The sequence below is a fragment of the Vulpes lagopus genome, chromosome 8 (genome assembly GCF_018345385.1).
Source record: "Vulpes lagopus strain Blue_001 chromosome 8, ASM1834538v1, whole genome shotgun sequence".
NCBI lineage: Eukaryota > Metazoa > Chordata > Mammalia > Carnivora > Canidae > Vulpes > Vulpes lagopus.
This window is the reverse complement of record NC_054831.1, coordinates 68,133,971-68,149,628: the sequence shown is the minus strand read 5'-3', so window position 1 is coordinate 68,149,628 and position 15,658 is coordinate 68,133,971. Positions and strand designations below refer to the sequence as shown.

The following is a 15,658-nucleotide window of genomic DNA, read 5'->3' as shown; positions in this document are numbered from 1 at the left end:
CGCCCGGAAGGCTCGCGCATCCTCCCGCGGCCGGCAACGAGCCTCGGCCGAGTATCCACGCGGAGTGCTGTCCCGGCGACGACTTGTTGCTACATGCACTACACCCTCTTTACCGGGAATTCAAGGGGGTAAAGAGGTGCTTATTTGGTCCCAAACGTGATAGCAAGACTCGTCTACTTTGCAGGGAAAAAAAAAAAAAAAAAAAGTAGAAGAAAGCAGGGCTGCTTGGCAGAGAGGAAGACACACGGGGGTCGGGAAGGGAACCTCGGGGCTGGGGCTGGCGGTGGAGGCGGCTGCGGGCTCGGGCGGGACCGCGCCCCCCGGGTCGCCGGGGTCGCCGGGGTCGCCGGGGTCGCCGGGGCCGGGTGTGCTGGGCCGCCCGCCGCCGCCCGAGGCCTCCGCCGCAGCCCGGGAGCCTGCGCCATCCGCGCTCGGGGCCGCGAGGTGGCCGGGGCAGCAGGGAGGCGGCTTCCCGGGCGCCAGGCCTCGCTCTCGCGGCTTTGAAAAGTTTCCAGCGCGCGTGCCACGGCGACGGGCGGCGGCTGGGCCGGAGCCCACGCGGCCCGCGCCCCCCGCCCCCCGCGGGGAACTTCGCGGCGCTCGGCCGCCCTGTCACTCTCGCTTTCCGGCGCGCCTCCCCGCGGGCTCGCGCGCCCCGAGCTCCCGCCCCCGCCCCCCGCCCCCGCCCCTCCCGCGGGGGCCTTCCCGGGCGCCCGCCGCTCGCGTCCCCGCCGCCCGCGCTCCGCCCGCCCCGCCCCCGGCCCCGCGCCCGCCCCGCGCCCGCGCCCCGCGCCCCGCGCCCGCCTCCCAAGCCCGCCCGGCGGCGTCCCGCGCCCTGAGAGCGGCCCCGGAGCGGGCGGCGGGGCGCGGGGGGGGAGCGGAGCGGAGGAGGGGACCCGCCGCCAGGGGCCGGCTGCTAGCTTCCAGCCGACTTTTCGCCAATGGTCCAGAGCGACATGTCCAAGTCGCCTCCCACAGCGGCGGCGGCGGCGGCGGCGGCGGCGCAGGAGATCCCGATGGAGCTGCTGGAGAGCGCGGCGCCCGCGGGGGCGCTCGGAGCGGCCGCACAGGTAGCCGGGGCCGCGCCTGCTCCTTCTTTGTGAGCCGCGGGGGCGCCGACCCCCTCCCCGCCCCTCCCCGCCCCTCCCCCTCCCCTCGCCCTCCGCCGCGATCCCTCGCCTCGCCTCGCCTCGCCTCGCCTCGCCTCGCCGGGGTCCCCCGACCCCGCCTCGCCCGCGGCCGCCCACTCTCCTCTCCCCGCGCCGGGGACCCTGCCCCTCGTCGCCGGTCCCCCGCTCTCCTGCGGCTTCCATCTTTCTCCGCTTCCGAAAAGCCAGTGGGAAGGGGCGGGGGAGACCCGCCGGGGCTCAGAGGCGGCCCCCCCCCCCCCCGCCCCTTCCCGGGAGAGGCACATGGAGAGACATGAACCAGGCGAGCGGACTGGACCTGCTCAGGATCGTGAGTCGGGGCGGGCGGGAGGGGCTCGGCTCGGACGCCCACCCCGGGGGCGAGCTGGGAGCCGCGCTGGGCGGGGGGCGCGACCCTGCGCCGCGGCCCGCGCCCGCGCCCTCCGCCCCGCGCCCTCCGCCCCGCGCGCCCTCCGCCCCGCCGCCTGGACGCCGCCCTCGCCCCGCGCCGCCCTCGCCCCGCGCCCCGCGCCCCTCGCCCGTCGCCCTGCAGCCCGCGAGCCGGGGGCGCCAAAGTTTTTCCGTGGCCTCCCCCCCGCCCCCCCGGAGCGCTGGCCAGGTCCAGACCGCCCGGGACCACCTTCCCCGGCGACGGGTGCGAGCGGGTTCCCGGCTCCTTGTGAAACAGGAGATGCCGGGCTAGGCGTTGGGCGACGATAAGGTGGCGGCTTTTACGTAAGGCTTTGGCAGGTACAGTTTGGATTACAGACGCCTCCAGGGCTCCGCCGTGAGGAGCCTCTCAACTTTTATCCTGGCAGGGCAGGGACTCCAGGCTCCCGGCTGCGGGGCTGCGGGGCTGCGGGGCTGCGGGGCTGCGGGGCGACGGCTGGGAAGAAAGAGGTTAGGGCTCTATTGCAAGCATCATTTGGGGAAAAAAAAAAAAAAAATCTCTCTCCTTTGCGATATGGGCTTGTTGATTTCAAGCCTGCATTTGCTGGATTGTAAATGGGGGTGGTTACGTATTTCTGTATTTACCAAAAAAAAAAAAAAAACAACCCAAAAAACTTATAAATGTGTTATTTTATATTCATATATGCTCAACAGATAGCGGAGTATTTGCTGTAGCAATGGGTGCGGGAGTAGGATTCCCTAATGAAGGTTGCCCGTATTTTGTTGCCTTTCTTGTTTTGGTAGGGGATGGAAATGGACTGCTCCAGATATTTTGATACTGTTAATAATAATGGTCATTCCAGCGGCATAATCATGGAGCTTTAGTGAGTTTTTTTTTTTTTTTTGACCACTGGGAAATAACCTTGCTAACTTAAGATACATAATTCGCTTTGATTTGAGATGGAGGAAAAATGTAGAAACCAACAAGTTGTGTAATCAGAAACCCATTTCTTTCATAGGGGTAGGACAGTTAGATTTTAGTCGGCCTTGGGCTGTTTGGCTGCTGAGACAGAGGGAGGACATGTAACTAACCACCTACATTTCCATCTAGTTTCTGCCAGGGGACCTGAATTCTTACCAGCACATGTCACCTTTGTTCTAGACTCCTGATTTTATCTAGACACTTAATCAGGTTAGATGAGAGGAGAAATGTACTTAGAGAACTCAGTTATTTCAGGATGAAGGTCTTGACTTTTGATAGAAGAAAAGACGTTTAGACCCTATTTTCCCCCCTTTGATCTTCCTTCCTTTGGAGATTTTTTTGTTTTTTTTAAATTTTTATTCTTCTGATAAAAACAGTTCCTGAATTCCTGGTGATCAAAGTTAAGCTGACAGAAAGTGTGACTGCAATTAGATAAGAAATACTTCATTCACGTAGTGATTTATGTCATTAAATGCAAACCAACAAATATTTGTTGTTAACTGCAGTGTGGAAATGATTCAGATGTGAGGAGACAGCACTGCTGCCTTCAAAGAACTGATATTCCGGTGGCTACAAGTGTGACAGACAAATGACAGTTGTGTGGTAGAGGGCTATAGGGGAAGTACTGGTTTCTGGGGAGTAAAGATCACAGGCATTCTATACGGAGTAATCTCTAAGGGCTTCGTGGAAGAGGGGGCTTTCGAGAAAAGATTCCAGGGATGGGTGAGATTTGATCCGAGATTGTCAGAATGATGGTGGAAGCCATATAGGAAGCAAAGTCATGGAAGTTGTAAGTCTTCTATTTATCACGTGTAGCTTGAAGAGGGTGTGGAAAGGTACGGATAGGGCATAGTTAGATGTAAGACCGACAAGGCAATTTGAGGCCACATCTTGGAGGCATTGGAACCTGCGGTGTAATGAATGATCGGGAACCACGAAAGGGGTTCAACCAAAGAGTTATGTAACAGCTCATTCAGAAGATTCACCTGGGAATGTTCTGGAAGGTATTTTAGAGTTTCAGGAGTGCAGAGGTGGAGCTGCCAGACGGGAGACTGGTATAGCAGTTTGGACAAGAGATAACAAGGCCTAAACTAAAGGGAGAGGCAAGATAATGGATATGACAGGCCCGTGCATGGGACACTTCAAAGACTCAATGGACGGGAACTGGCAAGTGAGTGCATAAATACACGAGAGACAGGAAAAGGGGAGGAAAGGCTATTATAAGCAGGTTAGAGGTATAAATATTCAGCTGCACCCGCATCCATCTCCTTGCTTGCTCTACCTTCCAAAAATGAAAGCAGTTTTCCTTGAATTGTGTTTATATCACTTTGATTATTTGAGGGGAACGTTGCTGTGTTTATTTTATATCTAATAAATCATGGCATCATAGGGCTGTGAGAGCTTGGCAAAGGCATCTATTCCATCTCTCTGGGCAGGACAGGATAGCAGTGACAGGACAGCAGTAAAACCGCCTGAAAAGTGGGGCCGTCTCAGGAACATCACCCCCCCCCCTTTTTTTTTGTGATACTGAGTAATAGTAAATCTACTTAGAAATGACACTTTTCCCTTGCAAATGCTGTCTCTGAGCAATCGTTGGTTTTAAGAATCTGCTCTGTTTTACCTCTGGATTTGATTACTAGTTCTGTTTGAACAAAGCAAACGATGTAGAGTCACAGACGGCTCATTTTCCTTTTTGAGGTTACTAATCCTGCCTAGAGATAGGGCACCCTCCTACATTTCAGCGCCTTCCCTCCAGCACACGGTCATAAACAACATGAATATATTTCCTACGTGAGAGGCGAGTTGGCAACCTAACCACAGATTCTTGTAAGTTCTGATTTAAGCAGATTACATTGCTTTTTAGGTAACCTGCTGATCAGCTTCAGGGCAAACTTGGACACAGTCTCCCGCCAAAGTCAGGCCGCTAGTTTAATATTCCACCTCCAAAGCTTCAAATCTGCATCGTCCACTAGTATAGCCACTAGCCACATGTCGCCTGAACGGAGATGTGCTGTGCGTGTAAAAAACACACCGAATTTCGAAGACTCGATGTGAAATAATGAGAATACATGACATGCCTTTGATGATTCTTAAACTGAGGACAGGTTGCCGTGATAACATTTTGGACACGTTGGTTTAAATCCAATATAGGCTTGCGATTAGTTTCACTTGTTGCTGTTTCCCTCTGTAATGTGGCTAAGAGAACATTTCAGTGACATGTGGCCTGCATTATATTTCTGTTGGACTCGTTAGTCTGAATTATGGCCCTGGGAAATCTCTGGGGAGCCGAATTGACGGTGATCAGAGGCCGGGTGGATGGGAGGCAGGTGGAAGGGATGGAGAATAAGGATGGAGATGCAGGAGGAGATGGGCAAGACACAACAGCAGTATCTCAGCACGTTAGGCCTCCAAGAGATTGTAACCAGCACCTCTAACCACACCTGAAAATGAACAGACAGTAACCAGAGGTCCTGTTTGTTTTGCTCCTAGCAACAGAACCCAGCTGGTTCCACCCCAGCTGAATTTGCCAGATGCTTTTCAAGCATGTCGTAGTAATACAGCCTGGTAATGGCAGCAACATCCTGAATCCCTGTAGCAAAGGAGCTTTATCTAAAAAGAGCAGCAGCGGTTCTCCTGTGACTACTGAGCCACGTCAGTACGGTTTTCCAGAAACACTTGTAGGTCAGAGGGCCAGCTCAGTCGTTTGCAGTCTCCAACTATGCTCATCATAGGTCTTGTGTTTTGTTCAAACCTTCACCCCACCACCTTGCTCTTGAACGGTATTTTTGTTCTGGTGTCGCATGGGAGAATTCTGAAAGCATGCCAGTCAGAATTTCCGAGTGGGTTTTCAAATGCGAAAATTTCAGTGTACTATCTGATTGAGTGATGTGAGGTTTGGTTGGTCTTGTAGGCTTGATGTCTCTTTTCTTTTTGTCTTTTCCTATAGCATCAAGATCTAGCCTACCTGTTTGCTGGATTTAATTCCATTGAATTATACAGCTATGTAGCTGTGGTCCTTTCAAGAAAAGCTGAGCAAAATGCATTAACCCTGGAGGGGGTGGTGGCACTCTTTAATTTGTGATTGCGGCCCATGTCCATATGGTGCAGATAATACATAGCAGACACTTACTTGCAGTTACGAGGAGTTAGAATTAGTTACGACACCACCACAAGTAACTAAGTCTGTCTTAGAGTTCTTTCCAGGCCTGTCTGGAGGTAGCTTATGAAGAAGGCAAGGTTGGTCCTTCCTTCTCTACCCCTAGGCCTGCACAAGAGTTCTATTTATGCTGCCTCTGGATTCCTTTCTGCTTTTGTGTAAACTGATCCATATTGAAAAGAACTCATGTCCTACCCCCCTTTTCCTGGGGAGGTACTCTCAATTACTTCACTCCAAGTAACGGATTTGACAACCCCCCATTCAGACTGAGCTATCAGTAAATGAGATTTAATGTCTGATTTCTCTATGGATCATTCTGGCTTCGTTTGTCTGGAATTCAAAGGGATAAATATCAATGAATGCTAATCGAGAGGGATGGAAACTAATTTCAAGTATCAGCATTATGCTCACCGAGAGCAGTTTGTAGGGAGAACTGTCGCCCTATCTATCAACCACAGAAGTGGCATCGTTCTTGAAGCTGTCCCCAGGGTCTGCCAAGCCAACTCTGTGTGCAGGGCTGGGCTCAAATCTCCAGTTGACTGACAACTTCTAAAATTAATTACTGTTGTCAATTTCAATCATATAGAAATTAGATTTCAATTACCTGTGAAATCTGAACACTTGTTTGCTGATTTGAAAACTACAGTCCAATTTCAAGTTACTCAGTATCAAGGAAGACATTCATTTACACGAAGCTGATATTTAGCATCACAAGACAAGTTGGATATCATTTTAATAAGTCACTTGTGTATCTGTGGAAATTTCTTAAAAATTTTTTTCTAGCTTCTGAAACCTGACTTAGCTTTGTCGATGTTTTAGGAGAGGTAAAAGACTTTCGGTTTACAGTTTTCTTTTTCTCGTTTTTGCTACAGTGGCATAATTTGTTTTCATGAAGCTTTATATAACTAATAGGAAATAAATAGAAATTAGTGGCTTTTCAGACTGTGCTCCAAGGGCTTAGGGGTCTGCATGTATCCAGCAGAGTATCATGGGTTATGCTTTGCACTCTGGCCAAACCCAAACTCTCTTTCTCCTCTGCCTTTTACTAACTTGAAATCTGGATGACTCTGATTGTGAACCGTTTCATATATTGGGTGTTCATATAATTAGTGTTGCTAAAAGAAATAGAAAAACCACTGGTCCCAAAAGAAGCTGCATTTGAAGTAGCCCCTGAACTAAGAAAACTATATTTCGTTTCCAAATTGAGTCAAGTAAATATTTGAATAATTAATCTTTCCTGTCTTTTTCTATTTTGGGGAAGATTTGACCTTTATTTTCTCTTTCTTTCTTTCTTTCTTTCTTTCTTTCTTTCTTTCTTTCTTTCATTTCTTCCTTTCTTCCTTTCTTTTAAATTCCTGCAGATGAAACACTCTAGTTCTCATTTTCAAGGATTTAGAATAACTAAAGAACAGTAATTCCAGCAAGATGGACTTAATTTTAAATATGCATTGGATCAAAGGAAACTTTGTTTTGTAATGGTAGTATAAATTTTCACTAACATTTTTTAAAGTACATTGAAGTGGACTGTATTAGCTTTCCAAAAGATGCTTTAGTTTTTTCCCCTTGATCTTGCATATCATTATAAAAAACATTAAAAATTTAAAAAGGAGACTATAGAAGAGAAATGACTGCTGAAATGAATAAGAAAACAGAATAGAGGTGTAATTAAGCCTATCTATTTATTTTAGCTTTTAATAAATAATGAATAAGGATTTGCTACAACACTATTAAGACATGAACAAGTTAATACTTTGAGTAAAGCATTCCCCATAAATTTAAGTGATTAAAGGAGAGTATATTTTTTTCCAAAATTATCACCAGTTGGCATGGGATTCAGCCATAGTTTTTTTTCTTTTATTTTTCAGCGTGCAAACTGTACCTTAATATAGTTGAAAACTGTGATAATCTAACATATTATATATGTTATATAGTATATACCTATATATGTAGGTGTATGTTGCACAGGTAGCTAAGTGCACCTGAAGTAATGTTTATGAATAGTATTCCTAAGGGCCTGGAAAAATTAACATATATTTAAAACTAAACACTTTTAAATGTGTCTAATTTCTTGCCGAGAACAGTCTCCTCCTCTGGGACTGAATGTCTTAAATATTGTGTGGTTTACACAGTGCCTATTGTGCGTTTGTGAGCAGCCATGAGAAAACTTACACACCAAAGCAGCTGAATAGTAAAACATTTTTTGTCATGAAAAATCTGAAGCAAATGACAAGGATAGAATTTCAGAGTATATTTCCACTCATTTTGAAATGGTACTAGGAGGACACATCATGATGGAGTAAGATTATATTTTGTCTTTGTTCTCAAAGATAATTTATGCTCTTCATGAAGAAAAATGGTATTTTTTTTTTAAAGAAAAATAGTGTGTTTAACAAAGGTTTGCCCCCCCTTCCCTAAGAAACATGTTAGGCCTTAAAAAATGCTTTCAAGCGTAATAAGTCTTTATCCATGTGCAGTAATATAAACAATGTTTTTAATTTTAAAGAACTTATCATGCTTTATTTTCGTGTTCTTAGGCTTTGGAAGACACTTCTGTCCAAACCTTTATATAATAATTGGAAAAGGAAGAACGCTCTTGAAAGAATGTTATTTTTCAACAGTTTACTGAATAATGTTTACATAAGTAAGAAGAATAAGCTGCTAAGTGAGGAGAACCTTGTATAATACACTGTGAAAGCCCAGCCTAGGTTGTCTTTCCTTTTATGAAGTTGAGAGTTAATTAAATGCCATGGAAACACATTTGTATTCTATAAATCCCGTAGATACTTGAAAGAGAACAAACATGGTCAAGAAAAATTTTTGCTTTAAGATTATACCAGCCTCTCACTGATTGCAAAGTCATCTAAGTTACTCATAACACAAATGTTTGTAATAGATCTTCGTTTGCCTAAGTGCTACATATACTATGGTTTATAAGATATTTCTTTTTTTGAAATGAAAACCATATGTGTATATCAATATAACAAAGTAGTATTTTCAAAACCTGAACAGAGTGATTTAAAAAAAGCAAACTTTCATAAATGCTGATAATCGAATGAAATCCCTTTGAGCTTAATCATTCTAAATGTGTTACATACTTCACCCCAATTTTGCCCCACTCTTCCAATCTCCCCACTCTTCCAACGTGGATATTACTTTTAAAAATATTATTCTGAGCCCTTATCATATGCTAGGTCTTATACCGAAGGCTATAAATCTGTTATTTCATTTAATCCTTAACCATGTGAGGTAAGCAGTAATATCCCCATTTTAAGGATGAGAAGACTAGTGTTTGGAACCGTTAAAGCATTTGCCCGTGGTCTGCTGTAGCAGGGTTCCAACCCGTGGACATTGAACTGTAAAGCTCAGTGTCGAGCTATTTTTCAATCATATGTTAATGTTAAATATTTGCAACAACTCTGTCTATGCCTGGAATTAAACAGAGATTGATGTATTGTTTGTTCATTGTGCTCTGAATGTAAACAGTAGATATAATAGAAAAAGCAAGTTCATTTGCATATATGTTCATGCTTGGCTCAGTCCTGTTATTGAAGCAGATTGTCTTACTTTAAACATCTTTTCTTGAATGCTTGTCTCAATTATTGTTATTATTCTATCAGATTTATTTTTCTTGCATTCTAAGCAAAATCACTAAGTGGTTAAAAAGCCAGATTCTCATATCACATTCAAACAGTACAACAGTGGGCCAGAGATTTTTACGAGGTGTTGTAATTTCATTGCATTCACTGCTACTTACTTAGCTCTTTCACCACTTCTGAGAGCAATCTCTAGATTCATGCGATCATATGAGGAATTGGCACGCTTCATACATGTTCCATCTAGACCCATGTATACATGTATATATACATATACCTAGGTCTATGTATACAAATATATATATATATTTCAAGGTAATCAGAATTCATACTATACAATGTTCTTCAGCTACCATATGCAGTTCTTACAAGTACCTATGGGATTACAAATTAGAACATGAAAAAAAAAAAGCAGTGTGCCCTGGTGGCTCAGTTGGTTAAGCATCTGCCTTTAACTCAGGTCATGATCCCCAGGGTCCTGAGATCGAGCCCTGAATTGGGCTCCCTGCTCAGCGAGGAGTCTGCTTCTCCCTCTCCCTCTCCTCCCCTCTGCTCATGTTCCCTCTTTCACTCAAATAAATAAAATATTTGAAAACAACGACGGCATGGAAATAAAAAAAGCAAATACGAAGGCCCGGCGGCACTGGGAACAGCATTTCATTACACACGAATCTGTTGCATTCATGCTATCCAAGAAGCTTTGACACATTACCTTTTCTCTCACCTTACCACTGCAGCTCTGGTCTCTCCTGCACTGAAATGCTTGCTTTTAAATGTTTTATCTTTAGTGGCTTTGCCTCTTGATGACCGATAGGCTAACAGATAGCAGAAGTTGTTTTAATTCATGAGTTATTAACTCCTTTGTTTAGAAACCTTTTCTCCCCTATAAACTTGCTATTCTGACATAAATATTTGTGATTCCAGTAATAATAATTTTCATACAACGTCCCTAAGATGGCAATTTATGTTTTGGTTTTTGACCAAAACTCCTTCTAGAAGTGGGCCTAGATTTCTCATTTGTCTTTTTTCTTTCTTTTTTGTAGTCATATGGAAAAGGAGCCAGAAGGAAAAACAGATTTAAAGGATCTGATGGGAGCACTTCCTCTGACACTACCTCAAATAGTTTTGTTCGTCAGGTAAGAAAGAGAGCTTTTCAATTTCTGGTTTGGAGAAGTATATTCAAATGATTTTAGTTTTCTTTTTTTTTTTTTTTAAGGTGATTTTATACCATTATCCTGCAGATTCATGTGGCATTATTGTACCTACTTGTAGTTGAAGTGAATAGTGTGCAGTTTCATGGGATAATTAAAATATTTGAATCTTAAGTAAGACCGTGTAATAATTGCACCCTTTTCTGGCAAGTGGGGACTGCCAGGAGAAAGGATTTCTTTATAACAGAATGAGTGAGCTCCAGCAAAAATGATTACAGATTTGGGGTTTTTTTCTGGCTGGGAGAGAGGGCATCTCAATGGGTATCCATATCTCCAGCTATGAAGTTGAAATACTGGTGTTCTTCTCACTTGAGCTTTCTTCTTCTCTCTTGGGGTGTGGATTGCAAAAGAGGAAATCGCTCTGGGTCTTGGAATGACTGAGGCTACTCAGGTTAAATAAAGCACGTGATATCTTTGAGGAATAATTTAAACTGCCTTTGGGGACGTAGCCTTTATTCCGGGTAGTATGTCGTGTGTTCCTGTCCGGCAGTTTGCACCTGTCCCCCAAACAGTCAGCGTGAGCATCTTCAACATATAAACACTTGAAGGGATTTGGTCAGAGCAAGAACACAGGCAACTGATTCCTGAGGACAGTAGGTTATGTGTCTAAAGTCTTGTCAAGGATAGGGGTGTATCTTCATCTAACCCTTCGAGGAGATACTGGGCAGGACAGTGGTAGACAGAACCTGCTTCCATGGCTGAGGGACTCCCAGTTTCTGACTCCTAGGCCCAGAAGTAGGGTGTTGGTGGCAGTTCCTTCCCCCAAGCAATGGTGGTCAACCAGAAAAGCTGCTCCATTTCTCTTAGTTGCCACTTCCATTGTTCCTTGCATCCCTGCCTCCACACCTTACCTCACCGCAGTTCCTTAGTAGCAGTTGAGCTTAAATTTGTTCACCTGCTCTGCCAGGGGGGGCTTCTGGTCTTTGCTGGTTGCTGCCTCCTTACACTTTCCTGACACCAACAAAGGATGATCCCTCTCTAGCTGCCAGCAATCACCTTGCAATGTCAAGTATGCCAAAGGTATGTCTGAGTAACATAAGGCAACTGGAAAAATGTTGCCTCTGGTCTGTGCCAATTAAGAATTGTTTCAGTCGCAGGAAGTTAGGAAAGGAGTCGGTGAAGAAAGAATGGAACTATTTTACTAAGAACCATTTAGAAAGAGAAAAGAAGATGGAGCCAAGCAAGGCCCAGCCCTAGAGCTGTGTTTTTGTGGTGTCAGAAGGAGCTGGGAAGGGTAGAAGAGGAGCCAAAGGTGTGTGCGTTGGCCTGATGTCATCGTGGGCAGAATTTGGACGTCATGGTCCTGAGAATGAATGGTCTTGAGAAATAGTCCCTTAGCCTCAGTGAGTCAGTTAAAGGAAAGTTACCCAGAGCCTTTTCCATCTCAAGCATCCGTATTTATTCTGCCTCTGGGATGAGGAGATTGAACCAGAGGAGTGAGAATCCACAACCGTGAGTCACCATCCCAGTGCTGCATAGTGGAGGACCTGAAGCAGAAAAGAGTAAGCTTCTTAGGACGTGTAGTAGTTGCAGCAAAACCACACGAAATGACAGGCAGCTTGTGGAGATTACATGGAAAAAAAAACTGATGTTTCAAGTGAGCAAGGTATTGTGAATAGAAGTTAGTAGTACAAAGCCCATTATTGCCCATTTTTTGCTCTGTAAAAATGTCATTTCAAGACAATCGCTGGACTTCATTTTCCAGTTGTCTCAGGCTTGTGAATCCCCCTTTCACAGTGTCTTGGGAACTTAATTCATTAAATTCATTCATTATGGAGTGATTGCTGCACTGCATATACCTTCCCTGGAATTTGCTTTTGGTCATGATCACTTCCTTTTGACTCTGTTACTGGTGATGTGTGTGAGATTCTGTGCTTGAAACACAATTATAAATGATAAAGAGAGGGGCGCCTGGGTGGCTCAGTTGGTTAAGCATCTGCCTTTGGCTCAGGTCCTGATCCTGGGGTCTTGGGATGGAGCCCCACGTCATCTTCAGCCTCCCTGCTCAGAGGGGAGTCTGCTTCTCCCTCTCCCTCTGCCCTTCCCCTCTGCTCATGCTCTCTCACTCTCTCTCAAATGAATAAATTTTTAAAAATCTTTAATAAAAAAATAATAAAGAGAACTGTTAAACTACTTAATGTAAATTTAGATATATATTGCCAAAACATATGTGAGCATTTCAGAAGCCAAAAAGAATCTATCCTAAAGGTCCATCTCCTTGGAATAAAGCCCATCTTCTTTGAATCTTGGCAGAATGGGGCGCCCACTAAGGCATGGATTTGGAATAACGATTACACAGGCATCAAGAACCCTCAAGTGCCAGCTTCCATCACAGAAGGAAAACCAGAGTCTTCGGCAAGAATGCTGAGTTCAAAACTATAGTTTTCCTTTGAGAATTTAATCTGTTTTGTTTAAAGCAGCATTCCTATTTTGCTGCTATTTGAAAATAAGCAAAAGCTACCTTGACATAGTTCGACATTAAATAGAAATGGTATCATCAGAGTGTTTTAAGAAATGCATGGTGGATAGTAGCAATAAGCATATGTTAGATTTTTAAATAATCTGGAAGAACATGTTTTAAGTATTTTCTTTTTATCATAAGTAGACGTTTTGTTAAACAAGTGACTTGTGTCAGTATATGTTACTTGCCTGGGGCATATGTAAAGTTGGTATTGGAAAAATAGTCACTGTGAGTGGGATCTATTTAAAAATATCTTATAGTTAGATTATATTCCTGCCCTTGAATTAAAAATTCCATATAACTTTGAAACCTTAGAATTTTATTTTTACAAATATATTATTTGTAAAGACTTTTTAAAAAAGAGTTTATTTATTTATTCATGAGAGACACAGAGAGAGAAAGGCAGAGACACAGGCAGAGGGAGAAGCAGGCTCCATGCAGGGAGCAGACTTGATCCTGGGACCCCGGGATCCCAACCTGAGCCAAAGGCAGACATTCAACCACTGAGCTACCCAGGCATCCTTATTTGTAAAGACCGCTAAAACTATTTGGGAACTACTAGATACTTTAGAAAGCTTCTGAGATTGAAAATGTGAAAATTTCATGTAAAAAAAGTAATTAAGAATTTCAAAAATAAATAACAGAATATCATAAGAATTTCTTATGAACGAGTTGTATCTCCCCCAAATTCCTGTGTTGATTGTATTTGGAGGGTCTACATGGAGGAAACAAGGTTAAATGAGCCCCTATAAGGACTGGTATCCTTTTAAGAGAGAGGTTTGACGACTGTGCATGTACAATAAAATAGCCATGCGAGGACATAGTGAGAAAGATAACTATCTGCAAGCCAAGGAGAGAGGGTTCACCAGAAACCAACCCTGCTAGCGCTATGATCATGAACTTCCAGCCTCCAGAGCTGTGAGAAAATAAATTTCTGTTGGGTAAGCCACCCAATCTGTGGTGATATTATGGCAGCTGTAATAGACTAATATAAGTGTATATATAATTGGACTTGGAAAATAGGCATTTCTTTCTTTCTTTATTTATAAAGTAAACATTCTTATTGATATGTAACATATATGCCTCAAAATACACAAGTCATAAGTGTTCAGTCTGGTAAGATTTCACAAAGTAAGCACCCATGTTACTACCATTCAGATCAAGAAATCAGTATCACCAGCAGACTGAACTCCCCCTTTTGACTCTTCTCAACCATTTTTTCTTCTCATACCATAAATTCATTTGGCCTGTATTTGGGGTTTTAAATAAATGGAATCATTTTGTGCCTGAATTCTTTCATTCTACCTTATGATCATTTTATTCATGCATGTTGATGTTGTATGTTGTAATAGTTGGTAAATCTTTGCTGTACAGCATTCTATGGTATGAATACACCACAACCGTTTATCTACTTTACTGTTGCTAAACATTGGGTTATTTCCAGTTGAGGTTATTCAGAGTAATGCTGCCTGCATATTCCTGCATCTTCCTTTGGTATGTATTTTTGGTATGGTTTTATGCATTTTTGTTCTGTGAATAGAGTGGAATGCTGGGCCCTATGTATGCATATGTTTAACTTAACTAAACATTGCAGGCCAGTTTTTCAGAGTGGTTGAACCAGTATGCACTCTCACAAGTAGTGGGAACAGTCATATCATATCATATTCATATCATATTCACATTCATATCATATTCATATCTTTGCCATCACTTGGCATTGTTAATGTTTTTCATTTCAGTCATTCTTGTGACGTGTAGTAGTAGTTCATTGTGGTATTAATATCCATTTCCCTGGTAACTAAGTCACAATTTACCTGTTCTGGATTTTAGACCTATGGCTAGTTGATGAAAATTATAACCATTTGTTGGAAAATGTTGAAACATACTGGAATACATAGCTGGAGCTATGTGAAGACAATAAAGTAAAAGGGTGAGAGGCATTTTTTCCCATGGTTTTGTTTTTTTCCAAACTTTCTGTTGTATATTTATTTTAGCCATCATTTGTCTGTGTTCTAACTGAAGTTATTTTGTAAGAAGAATCATTAGTCTTAAGGAAACATTGCTTATAGATATGCTTCTGCTTTAAGTCCTGAAGCAGGATAACAGATGCCATGAAAGAATTTTTAGAGTCATAGATCAAGATTCCATTTTATTAGTTGATCAGTTCACCCTAAGTTAACCAAGTGAACAATCTTCTGGTCCTTCATGTCATTAACCTATTTGATGTCATGATATTTCAAAGTGGGGTTTGGAGAGAAAGAATGAATACTTACCATATACATTGATGTGGATGGAACTGGCAGGTTTTATCCTGAGCAAAATAAGTCAATGAGAGAAAGATAATTATTGTATGGTCTCACTCATATGTAATATAAGAAACAGCACAGAGGATCACAGGGGAAGGTAGGGAAAACTGAATGGGAAGTCATCAGAGAGGGAGACAAAGCATAAGAGACTCTTGACTATAGAAAACAAACTAAGGGTTGCTGGAGGGGAGGGGATAGGGGGAACGGAGCAACTGGGTGATGTGCATCAAGGAGGGCATGTGACCTCTGAGTTTTATATGCAACTGATGAATTATTGAACTCTACAGCTGAAACTAATGGTTGTACTACATATTGGGTAATTGAATTTAAATTAAAAAAGTAGGGATTGGAGGATGACTTCCCACCTGAGTGTGGTTAATTTCCCACAGGACATCACTTTTATGCTGGGGCTCAGGAGAGGACCAGAGCCC

The 15,658-nt window shown here is 43.6% G+C and overlaps 1 protein-coding gene across 5 annotated transcripts in view; it reads left to right on the top strand.

Annotated features, from left to right (window-relative positions):
- Positions 1–785: 785 nt before the first annotated feature.
- The window catches only part of CACNB2 (calcium voltage-gated channel auxiliary subunit beta 2), a 382,570-nt gene continuing 367,697 nt past the window's right edge, over positions 786–15,658 (top strand). For 2 of the 5 annotated variants that reach the window (XM_041767556.1, XM_041767558.1), the window contains exons 1-2: positions 786–1,070; positions 10,293–10,385. In XM_041767556.1, the coding sequence (XP_041623490.1) occupies positions 942–1,070; positions 10,293–10,385 (222 nt within the window). In that variant the 5' untranslated portion in view covers positions 786–941. Of the gene's footprint in view, positions 1,071–1,216; positions 1,459–10,292; positions 10,386–15,658 lie in introns of those variants that run through there. The other 3 variants (XM_041767555.1, XM_041767560.1, XM_041767557.1) reach the window with 3 other exon arrangements.